Source organism: Girardinichthys multiradiatus, chromosome 13 (assembly GCF_021462225.1).
Source record: "Girardinichthys multiradiatus isolate DD_20200921_A chromosome 13, DD_fGirMul_XY1, whole genome shotgun sequence".
Lineage (NCBI taxonomy): Eukaryota > Metazoa > Chordata > Actinopteri > Cyprinodontiformes > Goodeidae > Girardinichthys > Girardinichthys multiradiatus.
Genome location: NC_061806.1, coordinates 20,011,221 through 20,032,476, shown reverse-complemented (window position 1 = coordinate 20,032,476; position 21,256 = coordinate 20,011,221). Strand labels below are relative to the sequence as shown.

At 39.1% G+C, this 21,256-nt stretch overlaps 1 protein-coding gene across 3 annotated transcripts in view; it reads right to left on the bottom strand.

Annotated features, from left to right (window-relative positions):
* calcr (calcitonin receptor) overlaps positions 1-21,256 on the bottom strand; it is a 120,625-nt gene that overhangs the window by 45,623 nt on the left and 53,746 nt on the right. For all 3 annotated transcript variants that reach the window (XM_047384533.1, XM_047384535.1, XM_047384534.1), the window contains exons 3-11: positions 15,285-15,435; positions 13,807-13,914; positions 5,934-6,016; positions 5,688-5,823; positions 5,490-5,600; positions 5,302-5,414; positions 4,349-4,421; positions 4,146-4,256; positions 3,896-4,008 (exon numbers count right to left, since the gene is read on the bottom strand). In XM_047384533.1, the coding sequence (XP_047240489.1) occupies positions 3,896-4,008; positions 4,146-4,256; positions 4,349-4,421; positions 5,302-5,414; positions 5,490-5,600; positions 5,688-5,823; positions 5,934-6,016; positions 13,807-13,914; positions 15,285-15,435 (999 nt within the window). The remainder of the gene's footprint in view (positions 1-3,895; positions 4,009-4,145; positions 4,257-4,348; positions 4,422-5,301; positions 5,415-5,489; positions 5,601-5,687; positions 5,824-5,933; positions 6,017-13,806; positions 13,915-15,284; positions 15,436-21,256) is intronic.

Here is a 21,256-nt window from a genome sequence, read left to right as displayed (position 1 = left end):
TGTCATGGGGTGGCATTATTACTCCGAATAAAGAAATAAAAAAGAAAAAGGTTCAGTCAGTTGATCCCCAAATGTTCATTTACTTATCTTTTGGAAGCCCATTCAACAGAGATTAGGTGCCTTCTGTATTGTGCACAGTTTACAGACAGCAAGAAAATGCGAAGGATGCAGGATAGTTGGTTGATAGAGTTAAAGATAATGGCTGCTAAAGTAAATGGCCATTTTTTTTTTTTCAAGGAATATTGAATCTATGATCATCTACAGTTCAAAGTCTCATAAACCTAAACCAGTCTAACTTGAACAGCATTGTTCTACACTGGATGAAGATGATTTGAAATGCAGTTTGAGCTTCATGAAACCTGCATTTGTGAAAAAACTAAATGGGAGAATTTTTTGCTCTTTGGAAATGGGGACAACCTTAGAATGAGATAAACATGAAAATCACAAAATTTACACAGGTCAAACCAGAAAAGAAATATTCTACATTGAGTACAGATTCTTTAAAACACAGCCTTCATATCATATAGTGTTGTTGAGGAGCAGGGCCCAGGCGCTGACTGGAACATTGGATGAACATGATAATTTATTGAATGATGATGAGAAAACTTGCAAGGAACACAAGGTAACAGGATGAGAAAAAACGGCAGAGTCACAGGCAAATACAAAGGCACAGCAATAGGAAAACTAGGCGTGAAACCAGGTAGAGTAACGGGTGGATCCATTGAAGGACGAGGTGAATAAAGGAACTTGTATACTGTGAGAGATATAGGGGAAGACATGGTAAGCAGGTGTGTGGCAACCAAGAGATGTGTGATACAGCTGAGGAATCAATAAAACTCTAGAAAAAACAAACAGAGAAAATCAAAATGTACAAAAAACACAAGAATAAGCTAAGAAATTAATAAACAAAGGTATGAACTAAAATGGCAACAACTAGAGAACATGAACAACAGAGAAATGGAGATAACATAGATAAAAAAGAAACCCAAAACTCAAGCACCTAAGGATGACACTGCAATTGTGAAATGTATGTTTGAAAGACAAAATAAACCACAAAATGGGGTTCTCAGCTTCTGAAAAATATAGTAAAAATCTCTTATCTTATATTTTAATATTGAAATCACTTGGTACATAGTGATCACCCACTTCAAATCCTCATTTCACTAAGATTTTCTCCTGAAACGTCTTACCTGAAGAGTGGACTCCTAGTATTCATTCTCCTAGAACTTTTCCACATTTTGTCATATTTCAACCACAAACATAAAACTAATTTTATTGGTGAAATGTTATGTGAAAGACCAACACAAAGTGGTATAAAATTGTGAAGTGTACAGAAAATTATACACGATTTAAAACATTTTTTACAAATAAAAAACTGAAAGGGGAGGTGTGCAAAAGTACTGTAAACCTACCAAGACAAGGCGGTCCACCTAAACTTACAGGCTGAACAAGGAGAGCACTAAACACAGATGCAGCCAAGAGGCCCATGGTGACTCTGGATGAACTGCAGAGATCCACAGCTCAGGTGGGGTAATCTGTCCACCGGACAACTATTAGTTGTGCAATGCACAAATGTGGTCTTTATGGAAGAGTGGCAAGAAGAAAGCCATTGCTAAAAGAAAACCATAAGAAGTCCTGTTTGCAGTTTGCCAGAAGCCATGTTGGGACACAGCACATGTGGAAGAAGGTGCCTTGGTCAGACTAGAGCAAAATTTAACTTTTTGGCCAAAATGAAATGTGTTAGAATGGCCCAGTCAAAGTCCAGTCCTAAACCCAATCGAGAATCTGTAGCAAGATCTAAAAACTGCTGTTCACAAACGCTCTCCATCTAATCTGATTGAGCTTGAGCTGTTTTGCAAAGAAGAATCGGTAAAAATTTCAGTCACTAGATGTACAAAGCTGGTAGAGACATACTTTAAAAGACTTGCAGCTGTAATTGCAGCAAAAGGGGGTTCCACAAAGTATTGACTCAGGGGGGCTGAATACTATCGCACACTGCCCTTTTCATCATGAAATCATTGTGAAATTATGTATAATTTTCTTTCCACTTCACAATTGTATAACACTTTGTGTTGGTCTTTTACATAAAATTCCAATAAAATATATTTATGTTTGTGGATGTAATGTGACAATATGTGGTAAAGTTGAAGGGGTATGAATACTTTTACAAGCCACTGTATATGTTACAGTGATGCTTCTTTCAAGAGGCGTTTCTTAGACAATAAGAGGCGCTCCACTTCCTTACTTTGGATTCTTATTTAGAAATCCAACAACTAATTTAATGATAGGTGGCTGATGGGTACTCTTCTTGTTTAATGAAAGAGAAAACCAGCAGAAGTTTGTTTTCACAAATTTGCTTGGTAACTTGAAAACTGTTAGTAATTTTCTAAAAGGCTTACAGAAACGCAATTTCCAAATTAATCTGCCTTTAATAAATTTCTTCCTCCTAATTAACAAGTCTAGATTTTAGCAATATGATCGCTGAGAGAGCTCGGTCATTATGACACTACATTTCTAAAAATGTAACACAGGACTGCTAGAGTGCATTGCATGTCCTTTTTACATCATTAATAAATGAAAAGAGTGAAAATAAATGATTTTATGAACACATCCATAGTTATCCAGGGTTTACATTTAAGAGATTCTTCTGCGCTCAGTGGTGGCCATGGCACATTGTAAGACACTTTATAGTTTATATAACTCAGATCAAGCAAAGTAGCAAACTTACGCAATTCTACTAATTCCCTTAAAGGCATAGTCTAAGTCCATCCTCACACCAGAAAACATCAAAATGTGCCCAATGACTTTATTTCCTGCAACCAGCCATGGTTCTGTATTGTTTTGTCTTGTTAAAAACACATTTCACTACCACAGGGAGATGGAGACTAAAAAAAATACAATTACATTACAACAGTCATGTATAAGTTAACTATCTGGCAGTAAAGTTGGAGAATGTGAATGTATGTGTGTGATATATGCTGGTCTTTCAGTCTTTTTTACCATGTCCCGGTTTTTGCAATTTGGACACGATCCACACCTTATTTTTAGCTGAGCTAAGATGAAACCGACAGCAGTGTGGGAGGGACCTTACTGTAGTGTCACATGTGACTTCAACACTAAACATTTAATATTGAATGTTCAAACCAAATGTCTTAGTTTGTGAAGCAGAAGAAATCTCCTTCTGTAAGTTCTGGCCAAGTATGAATTCCAGCCAAATCAAATTAACAAGTTATATCAAAACGGAGAGAAGCGAGCCAACTTTAGCCTAGCATCGCCACGAGCATCTCCCTGTGCGAAGATCCACAGTGTGAGGTGGGCATCTATGTGTGCTGAGTCTGATAGTCCGTTAGAAATAAATAATCAAGTACCAACGCTAAGGTGAAGTGGTGTTACGACATTATAGCAGCTTTATAACATCAATACTAGCGAGAACATTAGGTAGTGCACAATCGCAACACCAGGTAATATTGAAGCAGTATGCATTTTAAGTTTATATCTGGAGAGTTTCTTTTCATTTGATATTAAATATAAGTGCTGCTTTTTTATTGCAAAAACACGCAACTGACTGGTAAAGTTTAAGAGCTTTACAAAATCATTAAATTAGTTTTAAAAATAAAAAAAACATTCTATTTAATTACTGAACTGACATTTTATACATTAGGTATCTGACTACATGCTTCTTTAGGCTAAGTGCAAATAATGTAAAAAAAAAAAAAATTCTGAAATTTCTGAAAATTTTAAATGAAAAAAATCGGAATTTGAGAAAAAAATAATTTCACAGCTCTTTAAGTGGATATCTGGGTAAATTTTACATCAGTTTGGAATTTCAGCTTTTTTATTTTGCTTAATCTAGGGTTTAAAGAAAGTCGCTCTAAAAATTAAAAGAGGAACTTACCGTCAATATCTCCCGGTTGTTACCAACACACAGTGTATAATTAGTCCAAGTCATGTTGCTCTCTGGATGGTGAAACCACTGTCCATCTTCTGCACAGTACTTTGTAGCCATTTCTAGGAATTACATAACAAATATACCACTTTGTTATTATGCAGCACATCTATATGGTTTCTAGCTGTAGAATATAATTCTCTGTAATGACTGATAGGGTATGAACAGATTTTAGGTGAGTAAAATGAATTTCCCTTACCTGTGGGGTTGAGGTCAGAAAAATAATCGGGGCAGCTCTGAGAGGCATAGGTACCTGCTGGCGTGTCATCCCAGCACAGCCAACCATCCCAGTTGCGACCACAGTATGGACCTTGAACAAACAAACAATAACATTAAAGAAAGATCTTAAAAGGATGCCTGCTGATACAGTTGAACGCTTTTTGAGAATGAGACTAAATATACCTGCTTTGTCAAATGCTGCGTTTTGTTTCATTTTTCGGTAGCATTTCTGTTTGTTTTCATGTATTTTGAGTTTCTGTGGGGAAAACACATTTTAACATGACTTGATAAATTGTAGACAAATATGTTGACTATTACTAGAAGAATAAACAAATAAATATAAGAGATGCACTGTGAAATCGTCTGCTGACCAAAATAATCAGATTTTCAGCTCAACTGGTGACCAGCTGGTCTGAGAGTACCTTTCTCAAACCAGTGAACGGGAACAAAACTCGAAGTTAGCTATTTGTAGAATCAGTGAGGTATTTAAAATGAAGTCAAATAATGCAGAGATGTAAGACCTTATTTAAAAGGAAATATTTTCACCTACATGTCAAAACATGTCTAAAATTCATTCCAGCTGCAAAAAAGCGAGAGAAAGAAAGGCTTTCAGCGAGTAACAGGAAGCTGCAATGTTGCTGGTTTAGTCTTTTGAGCTTTCAACATCTGCTATACAACATGATGGATTTAGAAATGTTGGCAGCTTTTTGGAAATTTAATGGTTAAGGTAAATATCTCCTGTACTATCTGTGGGAAAACACAGAGCTTTTTTCTAATGCTAGCCAGACATGCTAATCGCATTAATTGCCTTAACTGCTAATATAACATTCTAAAGACAATAAAACTTAAATTTGACAACTCCATATTCTTTAATCTCTTTTTTTAAATAATTGGAAAACCACATTTTACAGGGACTGCTGTACCATCCCTTGGGCTTGATGTTGCCCCTGGTCTTAACATAAATAATGATTGCTCATGGCAAGCAGGCAGCAAAAAACATTTTGAACAGTGTTTTATGTCTTCTAACATGAAACATCTTAAAGCAAATCAGTCAAATCCAGCATCAGCAGGTCAAAGCTCTACAAAAATCGGCCACAAAATCAGTGATCAGTGCATCTCTTATAAATAGACATTACCCTCAGCTTCTTGTCATCGGTAGTCAAGCAGAGTGTGTAGTTGGTCCACATTTTATTGCTCTCTGGATGATGAAACCAGTGTCCATCTGCTCCACAGTACTTTGTTGCCTTTTCTATAAAGTAGATTGAAGTAATTTTAAGCTATTTCTTTTAAATACTAGTAAAACCTCTTGAGCTTTGCCTCTTACCTGCGTGCTCAAAATTTACAAAGTAATCAGGACAGTTTTGTGAGGCGTAGTTTCCTGCTGGAGTATCATCCCAGCACAGCCAACCATCCCAGTTCCTACTGCAATGCAGTCCTTCCACACCACCGTCACAAAAATGATAAAAATATATTTAAACCTATTGAAAATGTAAGATTAAAAAAATAATAGTAAAGTCAGTACCTGATTTATTATAAGGAGGGTCATTCTTCATTTTCTCCAGACATTTATTTTCATTTTCAAGAATACTTTTTTCTGTTCTGACCCATATGGCTTCCATGGTTGGCTCTCCTGCCGCATCCTCTAAAAAATCAATTTCCTTTTGGAAGCAAAAATGACAAACAGCTGGTTTGTTTACATGTAAAGTGACACAAGCTGCCTCATCTTTATATTACTGTTCTTGTAGGCAAAAATTCAATACACAATTACCTTTTTGCCTTTTAAAGCTGGTTGACAAGTTGAGCCTATCTGGACCCAGTTACCTGATTTGTCACAATATTTGGTCACTTTTTCTGCACAGGGGGAAACAACAAAGAAGTGGCATCACAGTATAACCAACCAGTAACTGTCTCAAACGATTTATTTGGAGGCACTTTTTTTGTGTTTTAGCGAGACATTTAATGGAGAATGTTTGTATGCTTTGGATGTCCCTTCTGCTATATTTCACCAGTAGCATCTTGGCAAGACCCTAACACAGTGAATCTTGGCACTACCAGATAACTATGATTAATTCACCTTGGCGTGCAGAATCAAACAGAATATTTTCCACCTTTGGAGTAATTTTCTGGCAAATTCTCAAATGTCAGACTTAAAAACAGACATGTACCAGAGATCCATGACGGGCCTACAAGAATGAGATCACATTGTTCCTGACAGCGGCAGCAACACAACAGCCTAGTTCTAGCTGACAGCTCATCAACTGTTCATAAAATACATCGAAATGTTCAACCACAATCCCTCTCTTAGGCATCAGATCAACAGTATGAACTTTAAAAGAGCCATTGGGGAACTCTTAGAGTCACAGGCATTTCAGGACATTCCCTCATGAGCCAGCTCGGACAAAAACAACCAATCGAGCCGACTCAAGGAGCTTCTCATTCATATTCTGTCTCCCCATCCATCTCTCTGGCTCCAGCTTTCCTGCATTTATTCCTCTTCTCTTTTTCCCTCCACCTACTCCTCATTCATCTCTCTGTCCTCTACCTCACCTCCCCTCTCTTTTTCAAATTGCATCTCCTAAATCATGACATGACCTGACTCTGGATCCCTTCAAGCTAGACACTATTGAGTCTTGAATTATCCACAATGTAAAAATGGCACATTCTGTGGAAACCGACCGTCCCGCAAATCAAACATTAACCTTCCTTACATAATCAAAGCACACGGTCTATTTCAGCTTAAATGAATGCCCATCTTTATTCAGCCTGACTGATCTGATAATGATTTACTTTTTATCTGATGTACAAATCTTTTATACTGGCTGTCATTTAAATTGTCTGTTGGGAAAATGTAACACAAAGACGTACCTGTGATATTATTTTTTTTGCTTTTGATGCCAAGCCAAGCTTTTTGCAGAAGTGCTAAAGTTTTATTTGAATTACAGTAATTTTGTCTGGAATACTTGTAAAAATACATATTTATTCATTTATCAATAAGAAATACTTGTTTATACAAAATCACTAGTCGCAATTATAGGCACCCCTTAAAATGCCTTTAAAATCATTGTGAACTGAAAGATTTTTCTAATCAATAACTTACTTTCTTAAAGTTTGTATAGGTGCATCTCAGTAAATTGGAATATGTGTTCCAACAAGGCAGACAGAATGAAGTTGTGCAAAGGCAGCTCATGCCTAATAAGGTGGAGTAAGGAGGAGGATGAATGATTCTGGGGGCCTGTTATGCTTCCAAAATTACTGAGAACCCTTCATATCTCCATGAACTGTTTGAAATATGATATTTTTAATAATAATCTACTGGACTCTGTTTTAAATTGGTTGTTTGATATGATAATGATTCAAAACATATGGCCAAATCAACACAGAAATGGTTCACCAGTCATAAAATCAACCTTCTTCTAAAAATGGTTCACCAGTCATAAAATAAATCTTCTTCTAAGTAATTGTTGTTGTGACTATGAATCTGAAAATATTATTTAATATTTAATTTTAATAATTTAATATTTTATCAAATAATATTTCGGTCTGTTAAGGGTTGTCCTGTGAATACCAGCCCAGTAAGGTGATCGTATTAGGACAAAATCAAAAGGATGAGCCAAGCTCTGACATTATTGAACAGCAAAACTCTGTACACACATGGAATGAATTCACACAATTTCTTAAAATACAAGAATTTATTAACAAAAATAAGTGAACTCAAAGTCAAACATATTTCAATCAACAAACTCTACCATGCTAAAACAATCCAACTAAACTACTAATCAGAATTAAAGAATAACGAAGACTAATGGGCTATGTACAATATAAACAAATTGATTAAAGATGTTTGAAAATCATGACCGAAAGAGTGATGTAACATTACCATGCAATGTTTATGTTTGAGAACCAAGGATTATCTTGAAGAATCTGGAAGTGAAGTTAAGTTAGTCTTGGAACTAACTTAGACAATAATCAGCAAACGTTTAGGCAACCACTCACAATGCAAGATCAGATAAAATATTATTTTAATAAAATACTGTTTTAAAGAATGATCTGCTGAATAAAACCAACCTTCTGGATGACTAATTCTCAACGGTGTCTCATTAGCTGCCTTTATTTTTTTAAAATAATATTTAAAGAAATATTATTAAGGAAATATTTTGGAAAAGAGCCAAATCTTTCTGGAGAAATGGAGCTTAATGATGTTTCATTAGCTGTTAGCACTTAAAGCTAACAAAAGAAGCTGATAGCTTAGCACCAGAATCAAACACACACCTTTAAAATACCGTTAATAAAAAAGGGTTAAAATGCATAAGCGCGGATGGCACATTATGATCAATCTTCTGTGTTTAAAATCACCCTTCAAGTAAAGTTTGTCTTAACTTTAAAAACACACAAACGCAGAACAGAAACTGAGCACGTGTGCTGCAGATAAGTCTGCTAGCACTAAGGTAGCTGAGTTCACCACAAACAAAACCAAACTTTATAAAATGAAAAACGTTCAGATCACTTCACCCTAAATCTTTCTCTGCCCACACCCTAGCCTCATGAACCGTGGTGAGGAAACGTTGTCCGGGGTGTCGAGGTTTGAAGAACATCCACTGTGAACAAACTGTTAGCTTCGGCTAACCTCCGTAGCTGTGGATGAAAGACGGCTCATTCTGTCCGCCAATCAACTGCACAGTTACTGTAACCATGGTGATGCGGTCTCGGTTGTCGTCCTTTCAGACCGGGAAAAACTGCTCCACTCGGCTTCGTAGAGACCACGTCTCTGCAGGGAATTCTCTGGAACAAAGTTTGCTTCTGCAGGCCTCAGAGAGAATGTAAAGCAATGCTTACACCTTAGTTTCCCCTTTTTATGAATGAATAGCGGGTACACAAACAGTAATTCATCCGTACTTAACTCAGTGCATATGATCGATGATCGTATCACACCCTTGGATCCAGTGTGAAGAGTTTATGTCTGCTTGCCAGCAAAGAAACATTAGCGCGCTGCCTCTCTGGCCAGCCTCGCACGGATTCCGGGTGGAAGAGAAAGGACCATTGGAAAGGGGGTGCTTTTATACAGCCAGTGGCATCATGCACACCCCCTCCCCCCCCATGTTGGAAGTAGGTTAAATGCAATTTATTTTGAAAGTTCCAGAAAAGTTTGTACCACATCTTTCATGTCGTTTCCATGGATGTGTGTCCCAAAATTGTGCTCCCTTAATCAAAATGTTGTAGAGAGTCTGTAGAGCAAGCTGAAGAGAAGAAAACATAAACCACAACCCAGAACTCTGGATGACCTAGAGAGATTGTTCAAATGGATAAACATTCCTATATAACTTGTGAAATGTGGTGATAGAAGACTAAATTATGTTGAATTGGCAAACAAGGGGTTGTTATTGTTAGCAATGGTTTCAATAAATAAAGTAAAAGGTGAGATTATGCTACTACAATAAAATAAACATTCATTCTAAGGTTTTTACATCTCTTGACCAAAGATGCCATTAATTGTGGAAGGTTTGTAACGTTAGCTCGAGGCTTAAGCACTAGATGTGAATGCTCTGAACTATACCACTTTGTCCGGTTTTCTGTGAGTTTTTCATCTCTGCAGTTAGTTATGGCGCAACAGGCTAGGGTAAGTTCATTTTCTCCTCCTTTTTGACGAGCAAAGTGAGACACGCAAACAGAACGTTACACTATTTATACAAGTACACTGCTCAAAAAAATAAAGGGAACACTCAAATAACACATCCTAGATCTGAATGAATGATATATTCTCATGAAACACTTTGTTCTGTAAAAAGTTGAATGTACTGACAACAAAATCACACAAAAATCATCAACGGAAATCAAATTTATTAACCAGTGGAGGCCTGGATTTGGAGTCACACACAAAATTAAAGTGGAAAAACACACTACAGGCTGATCCAACTTTGATGTAATGTCCTTAAAACAAATCAAAATGAGGCTCAGTATTGTGTGTGGGTTGTAGAGTCCGTCTCATGCTACCACGAGTGTGAAAGTACCACCAACATTCAAAAGTGACCAAAACATCAGCCAGAAAGCATAGGTACTGAGAAGTGGTCTGTGGTCCCCACCTGCAGAACCACTCCTTTATTGAGTGTGTCTTGCTAATCGCCAAAGATTTCCCTCTGCTATTCCATTTGCACAACAGCTGTGAAATTGATTGTCAATCAGTGTTGCTTCCTAAGTGGACAGTTTGATTTCACAGAAGTTTGATTTACTTGGAGTTATATTGTGTTGTTTAAGTGTTCCCTTTATTTTTTTGAGCAGTGTACAAAACAAGAATGTAGTCTATCCCATAAATCTCAATAAAATACAGGTCCTTCTCAAAATATTAGCATATTGTGATAAAATTCATTATTTTCCATAATGTCATGATGAAAATTTAACATTCATATATTTTAGATTCATTGCACACTAACTGAAATATTTCAGGTCTTTTATTGTCTTAATACGGATGATTTTGGCATACAGCTCATGAAAACCCAAAATTCCTATCTCACAAAATTAGCATATCATTAAAAGGGTCTCTAAACGAGCTATGAACCTAATCATCTGAATCAACGAGTTAACTCTAAACACCTGCAAAAGATTCCTGAGGCCTTTAAAACTCCCAACCTGGTTCATCACTCAAAACCCCAATCATGGGTAAGACTGCCAACCTGACTGCTGTCCAGAAGGCCACTATTGACACCCTCAAGCAAGAGGGTAAGACACAGAAAGAAATTTCTGAACGAATAGGCTGTTCCCAGAGTGCTGTATCAAGGCACCTCAGTGGGAAGTCTGTGGGAAGGAAAAAGTGTGGCAGAAAACGCTGCACAACGAGAAGAGGTGACCGGACCCTGAGGAAGATTTTGGAGAAGGGCTGATTCCAGACCTTGGGGGACCTGCGGAAGCAGTGGACTGAGTCTGGAGTAGAAACATCCAGAGCCACCGTGCACAGGCGTGTGCAGGAAATGGGCTACAGGTTCCGCATTCCCCAGACCTGGGCTACAGAGAAGCAGCACTGGACAGTTGCTCAGTGGTCCAAAGTACTTTTTTCGGATGAAAGCAAATTCTGCATGTCATTCGGAAATCAAGGTGCCAGAGTCTGGAGGAAGACTGGGGAGAAGGAAATGCCAAAATGCCAGAAGTCCAGTGTCAAGTACCCACAGTCAGTGATGGTCTGGGGTGCCGTGTCAGCTGCTGGTGTTGGTCCACTGTGTTTTATCAAGGGCAGGGTCAATGCAGCTAGCTATCAGGAGATTTTGGAGCACTTCATGCTTCCATCTGCTGAAAAGCTTTATGGAGATGAAGATTTCATTTTTCAGCACGACCTGGCACCTGCTCACAGTGCCAAAACCACTGGTAAATGGTTTACTGACCATGGTATCACTGTGCTCAATTGGCCTGCCAACTCTCCTGACCTGAACCCCATGGAGAATCTGTGGGATATTGTGAAGAGAACGTTGAGAGACTCAAGACCCAACACTCTGGATGAGCTAAAGGCCGCTATCGAAGCATCCTGGGCCTCCATAAGACCTCAGCAGTGCCACAGGCTGATTGCCTCCATGCCACGCCGCATTGAAGCAGTCATTTCTGCCAAAGGATTTCCGACCAAGTATTGAGTGCATAACTGTACATGATTATTTGAAGGTTGACGTTTTTTGTATTAAAAACACTTTTCTTTTATTGGTCGGATGAAATATGCTAATTTTGTGAGATAGGAATTTTGGGTTTTCATGAGCTGTATGCCAAAATCATCCGTATTAAGACAATAAAAGACCTGAAATATTTCAGTTAGTGTGCAATGAATCTAAAATATATGAATGTTAAATTTTCATCATGACATTATGGAAAATAATGAACTTTATCATAATATGCTAATATTTTGAGAAGGACCTGTACATTGAAATTGGTGGTTGTAACATGACAAAATGTGAAAAAGTGGAATGAATAATTTTTTTGAGCAGTGTATTATGGCATTGATATAAGATTATAGTACAAATGAATGATCTGGCTAACATTTATGTACACCACCTGCTTTGCTAGGCTTTCTTAAATACAGCCACCTGCTATACAGAAAGCAGAGACAGAATGCTATCAGGGTTGCCTAACATGATAGCAAAAATTGAGGCGAATCTTGTTTTTTACACGTCTGCAACCGGCTTCTGTGATTCTATTTATTATATGTCTTTATTCTGACAAAGCCTTGTCTGACAATAAAATGTTATGAAGTACCAGCTAAACAGCTCCCGCTTTGGTTCAAACTAACTGCTATGCTCAGTCGTGAATGCAGTTGTTTCCTAATAGACACCAGCAGCAAAGAAACGTTACTGAGCTCATTAAGAACAGCAGCAGGAGGAAAGCTGCTGCATCAATCTTCCTCTGTAGAGAAGGACATGAGAAGGTTTTACATAAATATCATCTACTGAGTTTTCAATTGTGACCTTTCTGTAAAAACCTTAAACAGTGGGCTCATATGTCATGACTTTGTCAAGAGATTGTTGACTAGCAGTCCCTTCACCACAATCAAGACAATCCAGACTGTTTTCATGTGTTATTCCACAATTGTAAAATGACTTACCGAGCGCTACCAGAAGAGGTGCCTATCTTCAAAAAACTCTTGAAGAGCCATCCTAGCACCTACCCTGTACTTCCCTACCTACTTTACTGCACTGTCTCCTTCTGCCCTTCCCTCTATGCCTGCACTCTATTGCCACCACTGTCACCTTTGGCAGAACCTGAGTAGTGGCCATTCATCTAAGTAGCCTATTGTGAGCTTTGATAGCAGTTGCATTGTTATATCCTCAATTGTACGTCACTTTGAATGAGAATGTCTGCCAAATGCATAAACATATAAGAAAACGATTATAAAGGCCATTTATTAATTTAGTTTTTTTCCTCAGGGCCTAGGTGTGTCACTAAACAAATTACATCTTGCTGGAGCTGCTTGTAAGATGAACTATGACCAGTGAACTTTAAGGAATAAACCTCTAAAAAGATACAAAACAGTGGAAAAATCCCTGATGGTGTAGAAAAGCAGATGGGGTGTAAACCTAAAAGAAGAAGAATTTCCTTCCTAGAATATGAGATGGTATAATCAGTATTTAGACACATGAAAGCACAATGGCCTAGACACAATATTAGTGTTCAACATCATGGAATGTGTAGAAAATAGCTGTAAAATTAGATCTGATAGTCTACAAGCATGATGAGGAAAGAAATAAGGTGAACAACAATGCTCACATTACAAACTCTAAATCAGAAAACAACCATCTTTTAATAGCAACTGAAGTGGTGGAGGATTTCTGTTTATCTCTGCGTCACTCACACACATTCACACTTACAAACCCACAAAGCGCGCACACACACACACACACACACACACACACACACACACACACACCGTCTTGTCTTACTAAATACTGTAAAGACCTTGCATTGACTTCCATTGATTTCCATTAATTTTCAACCGTTTCTATGGCCTAACCGTGACACTACCACTAAGCCAAACCATTACAGTACATATCTCACCCTAAACTAAACTAAATTCACACCAATAATATAAATAGTTCAACAGGAACCAATTTCCAGTTGGTCTCAGTTTAGCCAGCTGGTTGTTCTACTCTATTGAGAAAAGCAAAAAACTGCCTTACCAGTTGCACTAAGGTCAGGGTGATCTGGACACGTTTGCGTTACGGATTCCCCAGCTGGCGTCTTGTTCCAGCACATAAAACCATCCCACATTGGGCTGCAGAACAGACCTCAAGAGCGAAGAAATGCGTATAATTACAATCACATACATAATGCCTGTGTTTTCGGCTGTGTGTGCTGACAACTATCATAAATTCTGAAAAACATACCAACCCAAAAAGACTTTTCAGATCATTTGTGCTTAAACTGTTGACATCACCACCCACATTCTTATAAAACCGTATACTCTCACTACGTTCACAGTACCTTGCACATTTTTTTCACATTAAAACCAAAAACATCTATATATTTCACTGGATTTTATGTGACTCAGCAATAGTAAATGATGAATAACTATGAAATAGAAAACAAATGCACCTTAGAGGTTTGTTAGAGAACATTAGGGAACAAACTGCATCATGAAGATCAAGGGACACACCAGATGGGTCAGGGGTAAAGTTGTGGAAAACTTTAAAGCAGGGTTTGATCCTGGGCATTAATCAGAGAAAGAAACAAGAGGCCAATAGTAACTCTAGAGGAGCCCCAGAGATTCACAACTCATGTGATGGAATTTGTAGACATGAGGATTGTTAGTATGCTCGACAAATCTAACCTTATCGGAGAAGTGGCAAGAAGAAATCCATTTTTGAAAGAAAGGCAACAATAATAAGTCTTGCTTGCTGCATTTGACATCAAAGGGGGGGGGGGGGGGGGGGGGGGGTGACACTGTAATTATCCTAAACAAACCAACCCATAGTGGAGCATGGTGGTGGCAGCATCATCCTGTGGGTGTACATTTCTTAGCAGGGACAGAGGGCTGGATGGTGATGCAGTTCATATCACTGTTATCTTGCAGCAGAGAGATCCTGGGTTTAATTTTATTGCATGGAGCTGGTATGTGTAGGTTTTTCAAGGTAATCCTGCTTCCTCCAAATGTCCCAAAGTTAGCTCAACTGGCAACTCTAAAGAGTCCTCAGGTGTGAGTTAGCGAGTGTATGGTTGTCTATCCTGTTTGCCTCTGTGCTGCCTTGTGATGAATTGGTGACCTGCCCAGGATGAACCCTGGCTTTCGCCCCTTGACTGTTGGAGATAGGTATCCGCCTCCCTTTGACCAAAGCTAAAGAGGAAAGGTGTGGATCAAAGTTAATTTCTTAGAATGCCCTATTCAAAGTCTAGACCTAAACTTATTCAAGAATCTATGGCAGACCTAACAGACATTTTTCGTCCAATCTTATTGAGCTTGAGATATTTTTGCAGGGAAGAATGTCAAAAAATGTATTCTGTAGGTGGTCAAAGCTGGTAGGTAAAACCCCAGTGAAATACATTGAAGTTTGTGGTTGTAATGCGCCAAATTTAGAAAAAAATCCAAGGAGTATAAATAATTTTGCAAAGCACTGTATATCTGTCACAGTCTCTGAGTGGTTTGATTTTTGCCTCTCACCGGTTCTGTTTTCTTGGGCATCTCTTCTGGATGGCTCGACACATCTGTATTGACCTTGGCTCAGCGCCTTCTCACTCTGTCCCGTCACAGTGCTGAGTCCAGGACTGAGTGATGTTTCTGAGATTGTTTCAGCGCCTGCCACCTCCTTGAGCTGTGGAGAAACGAAATCAGATGTGTTTTCATTTACGTTCCCTTCACAGGCAGGAATACGGTAAAGGATAAATATCAGCTTTAATGATAATGAGATCTTAAAACATTTCATTTCTCAGTAAAACAAGCTGGGATAAAGATGCACATCTTTCCATATAATAATGACATATTAAATGGAGGAATGAACATGAAAAGTTCTTGAACATCTTCAAAGCTGTTCTGATAGCAATTTCTCTCTGATTTAAAATTTTAGTCTCTCTCCAAGTGTGTGACTCATTAAAATGTGTTTCAGATCACAAAAGAAGTTAAGCAGCCGATTTTCTTCCAAATGAATCATATCTCATATGCCCTATTGTTTGTATCTTGAGGTAGCAGTAAAATGAAAAGGCTTGCTGTGTGAAATGCTGATTCGATCGTGTTGCTCACTGAAGGATAAAGAACTTATATTGGTGTGACTTATCTTAGTCTCACTTTTCTTGGGGTTGAATCTAAGCCTCTGCGAGTAACAGGCTTATGCATTTGCATTTCATGAATTATTTGAAGCATTTAAATACTTTGCCAGGATTGTGTCCAGCTCTTATCACAACTGTGGAGCTTAGCTTCATTAGCCCGGTTCTTTTCATAGGATCCGAGTGATGTTCTTACCTCTCCTGTCTCATAAAAGCTTGCAAAAGACAAAAAAACAAGACACAAGTAACACAACATTTGTCAAAAAAACGATGTCCCATGTAGCAGTTTAGCAGCCGTACATATGATGTCACTCCAAGCATTGAAGTAAATGACGTCATACATACGACCACCAGGCCACCACCAATATCAGAAAAAACATTGTCTTTTGTTCCCAAAAATATCATGCCAGGCATTTGTTCATTTATTACAGCATCTTAATCTTTCTGAATTAAAGGACGGCAACATTTAGAACAATATAAAATTCCAGTGGATCAGCCATAAAACACTTGAAATGTCCCAATATTTTTTTTCCCCTTATGTTAAACCACAAAGATAATCAAAACATAAAAATAAAAAAAAAATAAAATAAAACATGTGCCCCGTCAGTCTCTTTACAGTTCAAGCAGCCCTAGACCTCCTCAAATCCTCTCTGTTTAATGAATAAAATGAAAGGTTTCCAGATATTTTCAAAAATGTGCCCTTTGCTCTTCTGCATGTATGTAATTCTTTCCAGTGGAAGAGCTGATGTCATTTGCCGTAGCCACTGATCCAATGTTGGTCTGTGCGACTCCAAGATAAAGATATACATCGTTTAGCATTGAGCAAACCTAGATCCATAAGTGTCCGTTCATAATTAGTATAGTTATGCCCCTTTGTGTAAAGGCCAAAAAGAAACAACTTGGGTCTGTTTTTACACTTTTGGAAATCATCTTTTCAAAGACATTGTTAATCTCTTCCAAAACTTGCATTATTTTCTTGCAGTATCACATACAATGTATCAAAGTACCTTTTTGATCTATGCATTTTGGACACACATCAGGTATATCACCATTATATCTATTTAATTTTACCGGTGTTACATACACTCGCATTAACCATTTAAACTGTATCATTGTAAGGTGCGCGTTTATAGATCTGGTATGAGCCAGAGTACATGCTCTATGCTTTTTTTTGGTTTTGTTTGTGGGTTTTTTTTATGTGTTATTTCATTATCCTGCATGTAACTCCGTTTTTTTGTGTATTCTATATTGGACAAGTAAAATAAAAACAATTATGGAAAATTATAAATTAATAAATCAGATTAAAATCTCATTTATAGAGATGGAGATACATCCAGATGTACATCTCATGTAATATAATTGACAACTAAATTTATTTCAGTCATTAAATTTAAAAAAGGAAAATTTCATTACACACAGAGGTATATATTTCAAAATTTTCTTTCTCTTCATTTGGATTATTGTTCCTTATAGCCAATGGAAATCCAATACTCAGTTTCACAGAAAGTTGCAGTGTGACAGTTGTAGCCCATGTCCTGGGTATGTGTGTGGTGACTCTTAAAACACTGACTCTAGCTGTTTTTCTACAACACTTTTTCCTTCCACTCAACTTTCCATTCATAAGCATGGAAAAAGCACACTGTTAACACATTATCTTTGTCAATGACCGTTTGTGGCTAACCCTCCCTGTGAAGGGTGTCAATGACTGTCAGCTGGACAACTGTGAATTCAGCAATACGCCCTATTAATTAGTAAGCCATAGCACAACATGTCTTTCTTTGTTACAAAGCATATTTTCTAACTTTCTGAGAAACTTCATTTTTGGTTTTCACTAGGTGCCAGCTGTAATCATTAAAATTACCAGAAAACACTTAAAATATATTACTGTGTGTATGATGTTTTCCAAATGAAGTTTTTCATCTATATCATAATCTTTTGGGATGCATTTGTATTTTTTTCTGTGAAAGCTCAAAATTCAAGACAGGTTTTAACAAAGATAATAATTCAGCTTTTAAAAGCTGAACATTATTTTCTCTGTATAAAACAACCTTCCGCATCTGATTGTTTAACCAGTAAAGATACCCTAACAACGTTTGATTGTATTACACCAATCAAGTAAATTGTTACATTTTTTAATGACAAAGCACAGCAGAGTCAACCCTACATGATTTGCAGTTCTTCTGTGTGTTATGCTGGGATGTTTGACTGATGATTAGAAAAAGGTCCATTAAGCTAATTAATGCCATTTTTCAAAGTGAGCACATTGTGACTCATTCCCATAGCTGCGATGAAGGCTGAGCTAATAGATCTCAAGATCTGAGTACTTATTTAGAAAAGAACTCTTAAACCAAAAAAAAAAAACAGCTTCATTTATTAATTATATTTTATTTAGATTTTAACAAAAATTGAAATATCAAAAGATATAAAAATATTCATTTCTCAATAATCATTGGAAAAGCCTTTATTTCTATGGCAGCAATCAAACCCTGCTATTAACTGCTGACAAGCTTTTTGCATGTTTCCACTGGCTAATTTGACGGTGAGCTTCAAGGCTTAGACTGTTAAAGGCCTACTTACCATCAGCATAATTTTTAGCCCCCTCAGATTTTCTATCAGATTCAAGTTAGAATTCAAAAAATATTACTACCGATTATAAGAAATATGCTGGTCAAATTAAAAATATACCTTAAACCTAAATCTTCCAGAGAGATACATAATTTTGGTATTCATTAAAACCTTGTGTTGTTTTGAAAAGAATAACAGTATTATCCTTATTTTCCTGTTTTCTTTTTATTGCACATTATTAACACACAGTCAAATTTTCAATTTTACCCAATAAATGTGTCTGGTCAATTATAGGTCTTAGAAAAAAAGGGCAGTCTTTGACATGAATAACATGGCTCACAGTCCTGAGCAGCATGACCTGGGAGGGATGCCATGTGTATTCAGGGAAAGAGAAAAAAGTCAGTAATTTGCACCCATGCTTTTTTGCATATCTATTTGAAACAAAATTGTCAACCCTCTGCATTTTCCACAGTGTAAGCTAATGAGGTTGAAGTTGGTTAATAAGATTTTGTGCTAAACTGAGGGGTTATTTCATAATATTTTTAAGGAACTCAGATTGCATTTAATAATCTCTGGACTGGTTCAAAATCTTTGATACTTATTTGATTATTTGACACAAAATACAGAATCTTTTAAGTTTGAGATTTATGAAAACATTGTTCATTTGTAAAAACATTAAAAAAGAGCATTTCCAATGCATAATGTAAGACACAAAATAAAATTAGAATCTTCCAGTGTAAGAGTTGGCAGGTCTTAGGTTTATAGAAATCATAATTGGTCCAGAAATCTGTGATTGGTGCATCTCTTTTTTTTTAATTCACAATAATAAAGGTTGAAAATCACCCAAACACTGGCAACAGTAATACACTGCACATTTCTTAAAATGTTCATGAGATAAAATGAACAAATGGAAATAAATTAGTATTCTGCTGCATCTTATAGGTCAGTGTGTTTTCATGAGAACATTTGGGCATGCATCCCCCAGTGGGCCCACCACCTGCAGGGGGAACCGTGAGGGACCAGTGCAAAGAGGATTGGGTGGCGGACGAAGGTGGAGACCTCAGCGGCCCGATCCCCGGATGCTTAGGCTGGCTCTAGGGACGTGGAATGTCACCTCGCTGGGGAGGAAGGAGCCTGAGCTTGTGCGAGAGGTCGAGAGATATCGACTAGAAATAGTCGGGCTCGCCTCCACGCACAGCGTGGGCTCTGGAACCCATCTCCTTGAGAGGGGTTGGACTCTCTTCTACTCTGGAGTGGCCCACGGGGAGAGGCGGCGGGCTGGTGTGGGTTTGCTTGTTGCCCCCCAGCTCAGCCGTCTCGTGTTGGGGTTTACCCCAGTGGATGAGAGGGTCGTATCCCTACGCCTTCGGGTTGGGGAGAGGTCTCTGACTATCATTTCAGCCTACGGGCCGAGTGGTAGTGCAGAGTACCCGGCCTTCTTAGCGTCCCTGTCGGGGGTGCTGGATAGTGCCCCTCCCGAGGACTCCATTATTCTGCTGGGGGACTTCAACGCCCATGTGGGGAACGGCAGTGACACCTGGAGAGGCGTGATCGGGAGGAATGGCCGCCCCGATCTGAATCCGAGTGGTGTTTTGTTTTTGGACTTCTCTGCTAGTCACGGATTGTCCATAACGAACACCATGTTCAGACATAAGGGTGTCCATCAGTGCACTTGGCACCAGGACACCCTAGGCAGGAGGTCGATGATCGACTTTGTTGTTGTATCATCAGACCTTCGGCCGCATGTTTTGGACACTCGGGTGAAGAGAGGGGCTGAGCTGTCCACTGATCACCACCTGGTGGTGAGTTGGATCCGCTGGAGGAGGAGAAAGCCGGACAGACTTGGCAGGCCCAAGCGCATAGTGAGGGTCTGCTGGGAACGCCTGGCGGAGCCCTCGGCCAGGGATGTATTCAACTCCCACCTCCGGGAGAGCTTCGACCAGATCCCGGGGGATGTTGGAGACATAGAGTCCGAGTGGACCATATTCTCCGCATCTATTGTCGATGCTGCTGCCCGTAGCTGCGGCCGTAAGGTCTGCGGTGCCTGTCGCGGCGGCAATCCCAGAACCCGGTGGTGGACACCGGCAGTAAGGGATGCTGTCAAGCTGCAGAAGGAGTCCTATCGGCTGTGGTTGGCTTGTGGGACTCCTGAGGCGGCTGACGGGTACCGTGAGGCCAAGCGTGCTGCGGCCCGGGCTGTGGCACAGGCAAAAACTCGGGCCTGGGAGGAGTTCAGTGAGGCCATGGAGAAGGACTACCAGTTGACCTCGTAGCGATTCAGGCAAACCGTCCGGCGCCTCAGGAGGGGGAAGCAGTGCTTCGCCAACACTGTTTATAGTGGGGGCGGGAGACTGCTGACCTCGACTGAGGACATTATCGGGCGGTGGAAGGAGTACTTCGAGGATCTCCTCAATCCTGCCATCACGCATTCTGTGGTGGAAACAGAGGCTGGGGACTCGGGGTTGGACTCTTTCATCACCCAGGCTGAAGTCACCGAGGTGGTTAAAAAGCTCCGCGGTGGCAAGGCTTCGGGGGTGGATGAGATCCGCCCTGAGTACCTCAAGTCTCTGGATGTTGTAGGGCTGTCATGGTTGACACGCCTCTTCAACATTGCGTGGCGGTTGGGGACAGTGCCTCTGGACTGGCAGACTGGGGTGGTGGTCCCCCTTCATAAGAAGGGGGACCGAAGGGTGTGTTCCAACTACAGGGGGATCACACTCCTCAGCCTCCCTGGTAAGGCCTACGCCAGGGTATTGGAGAGGAGAGTCCGACCGATAGTCAAACCTCGGCTTCAGGAGGAGCAGTGTG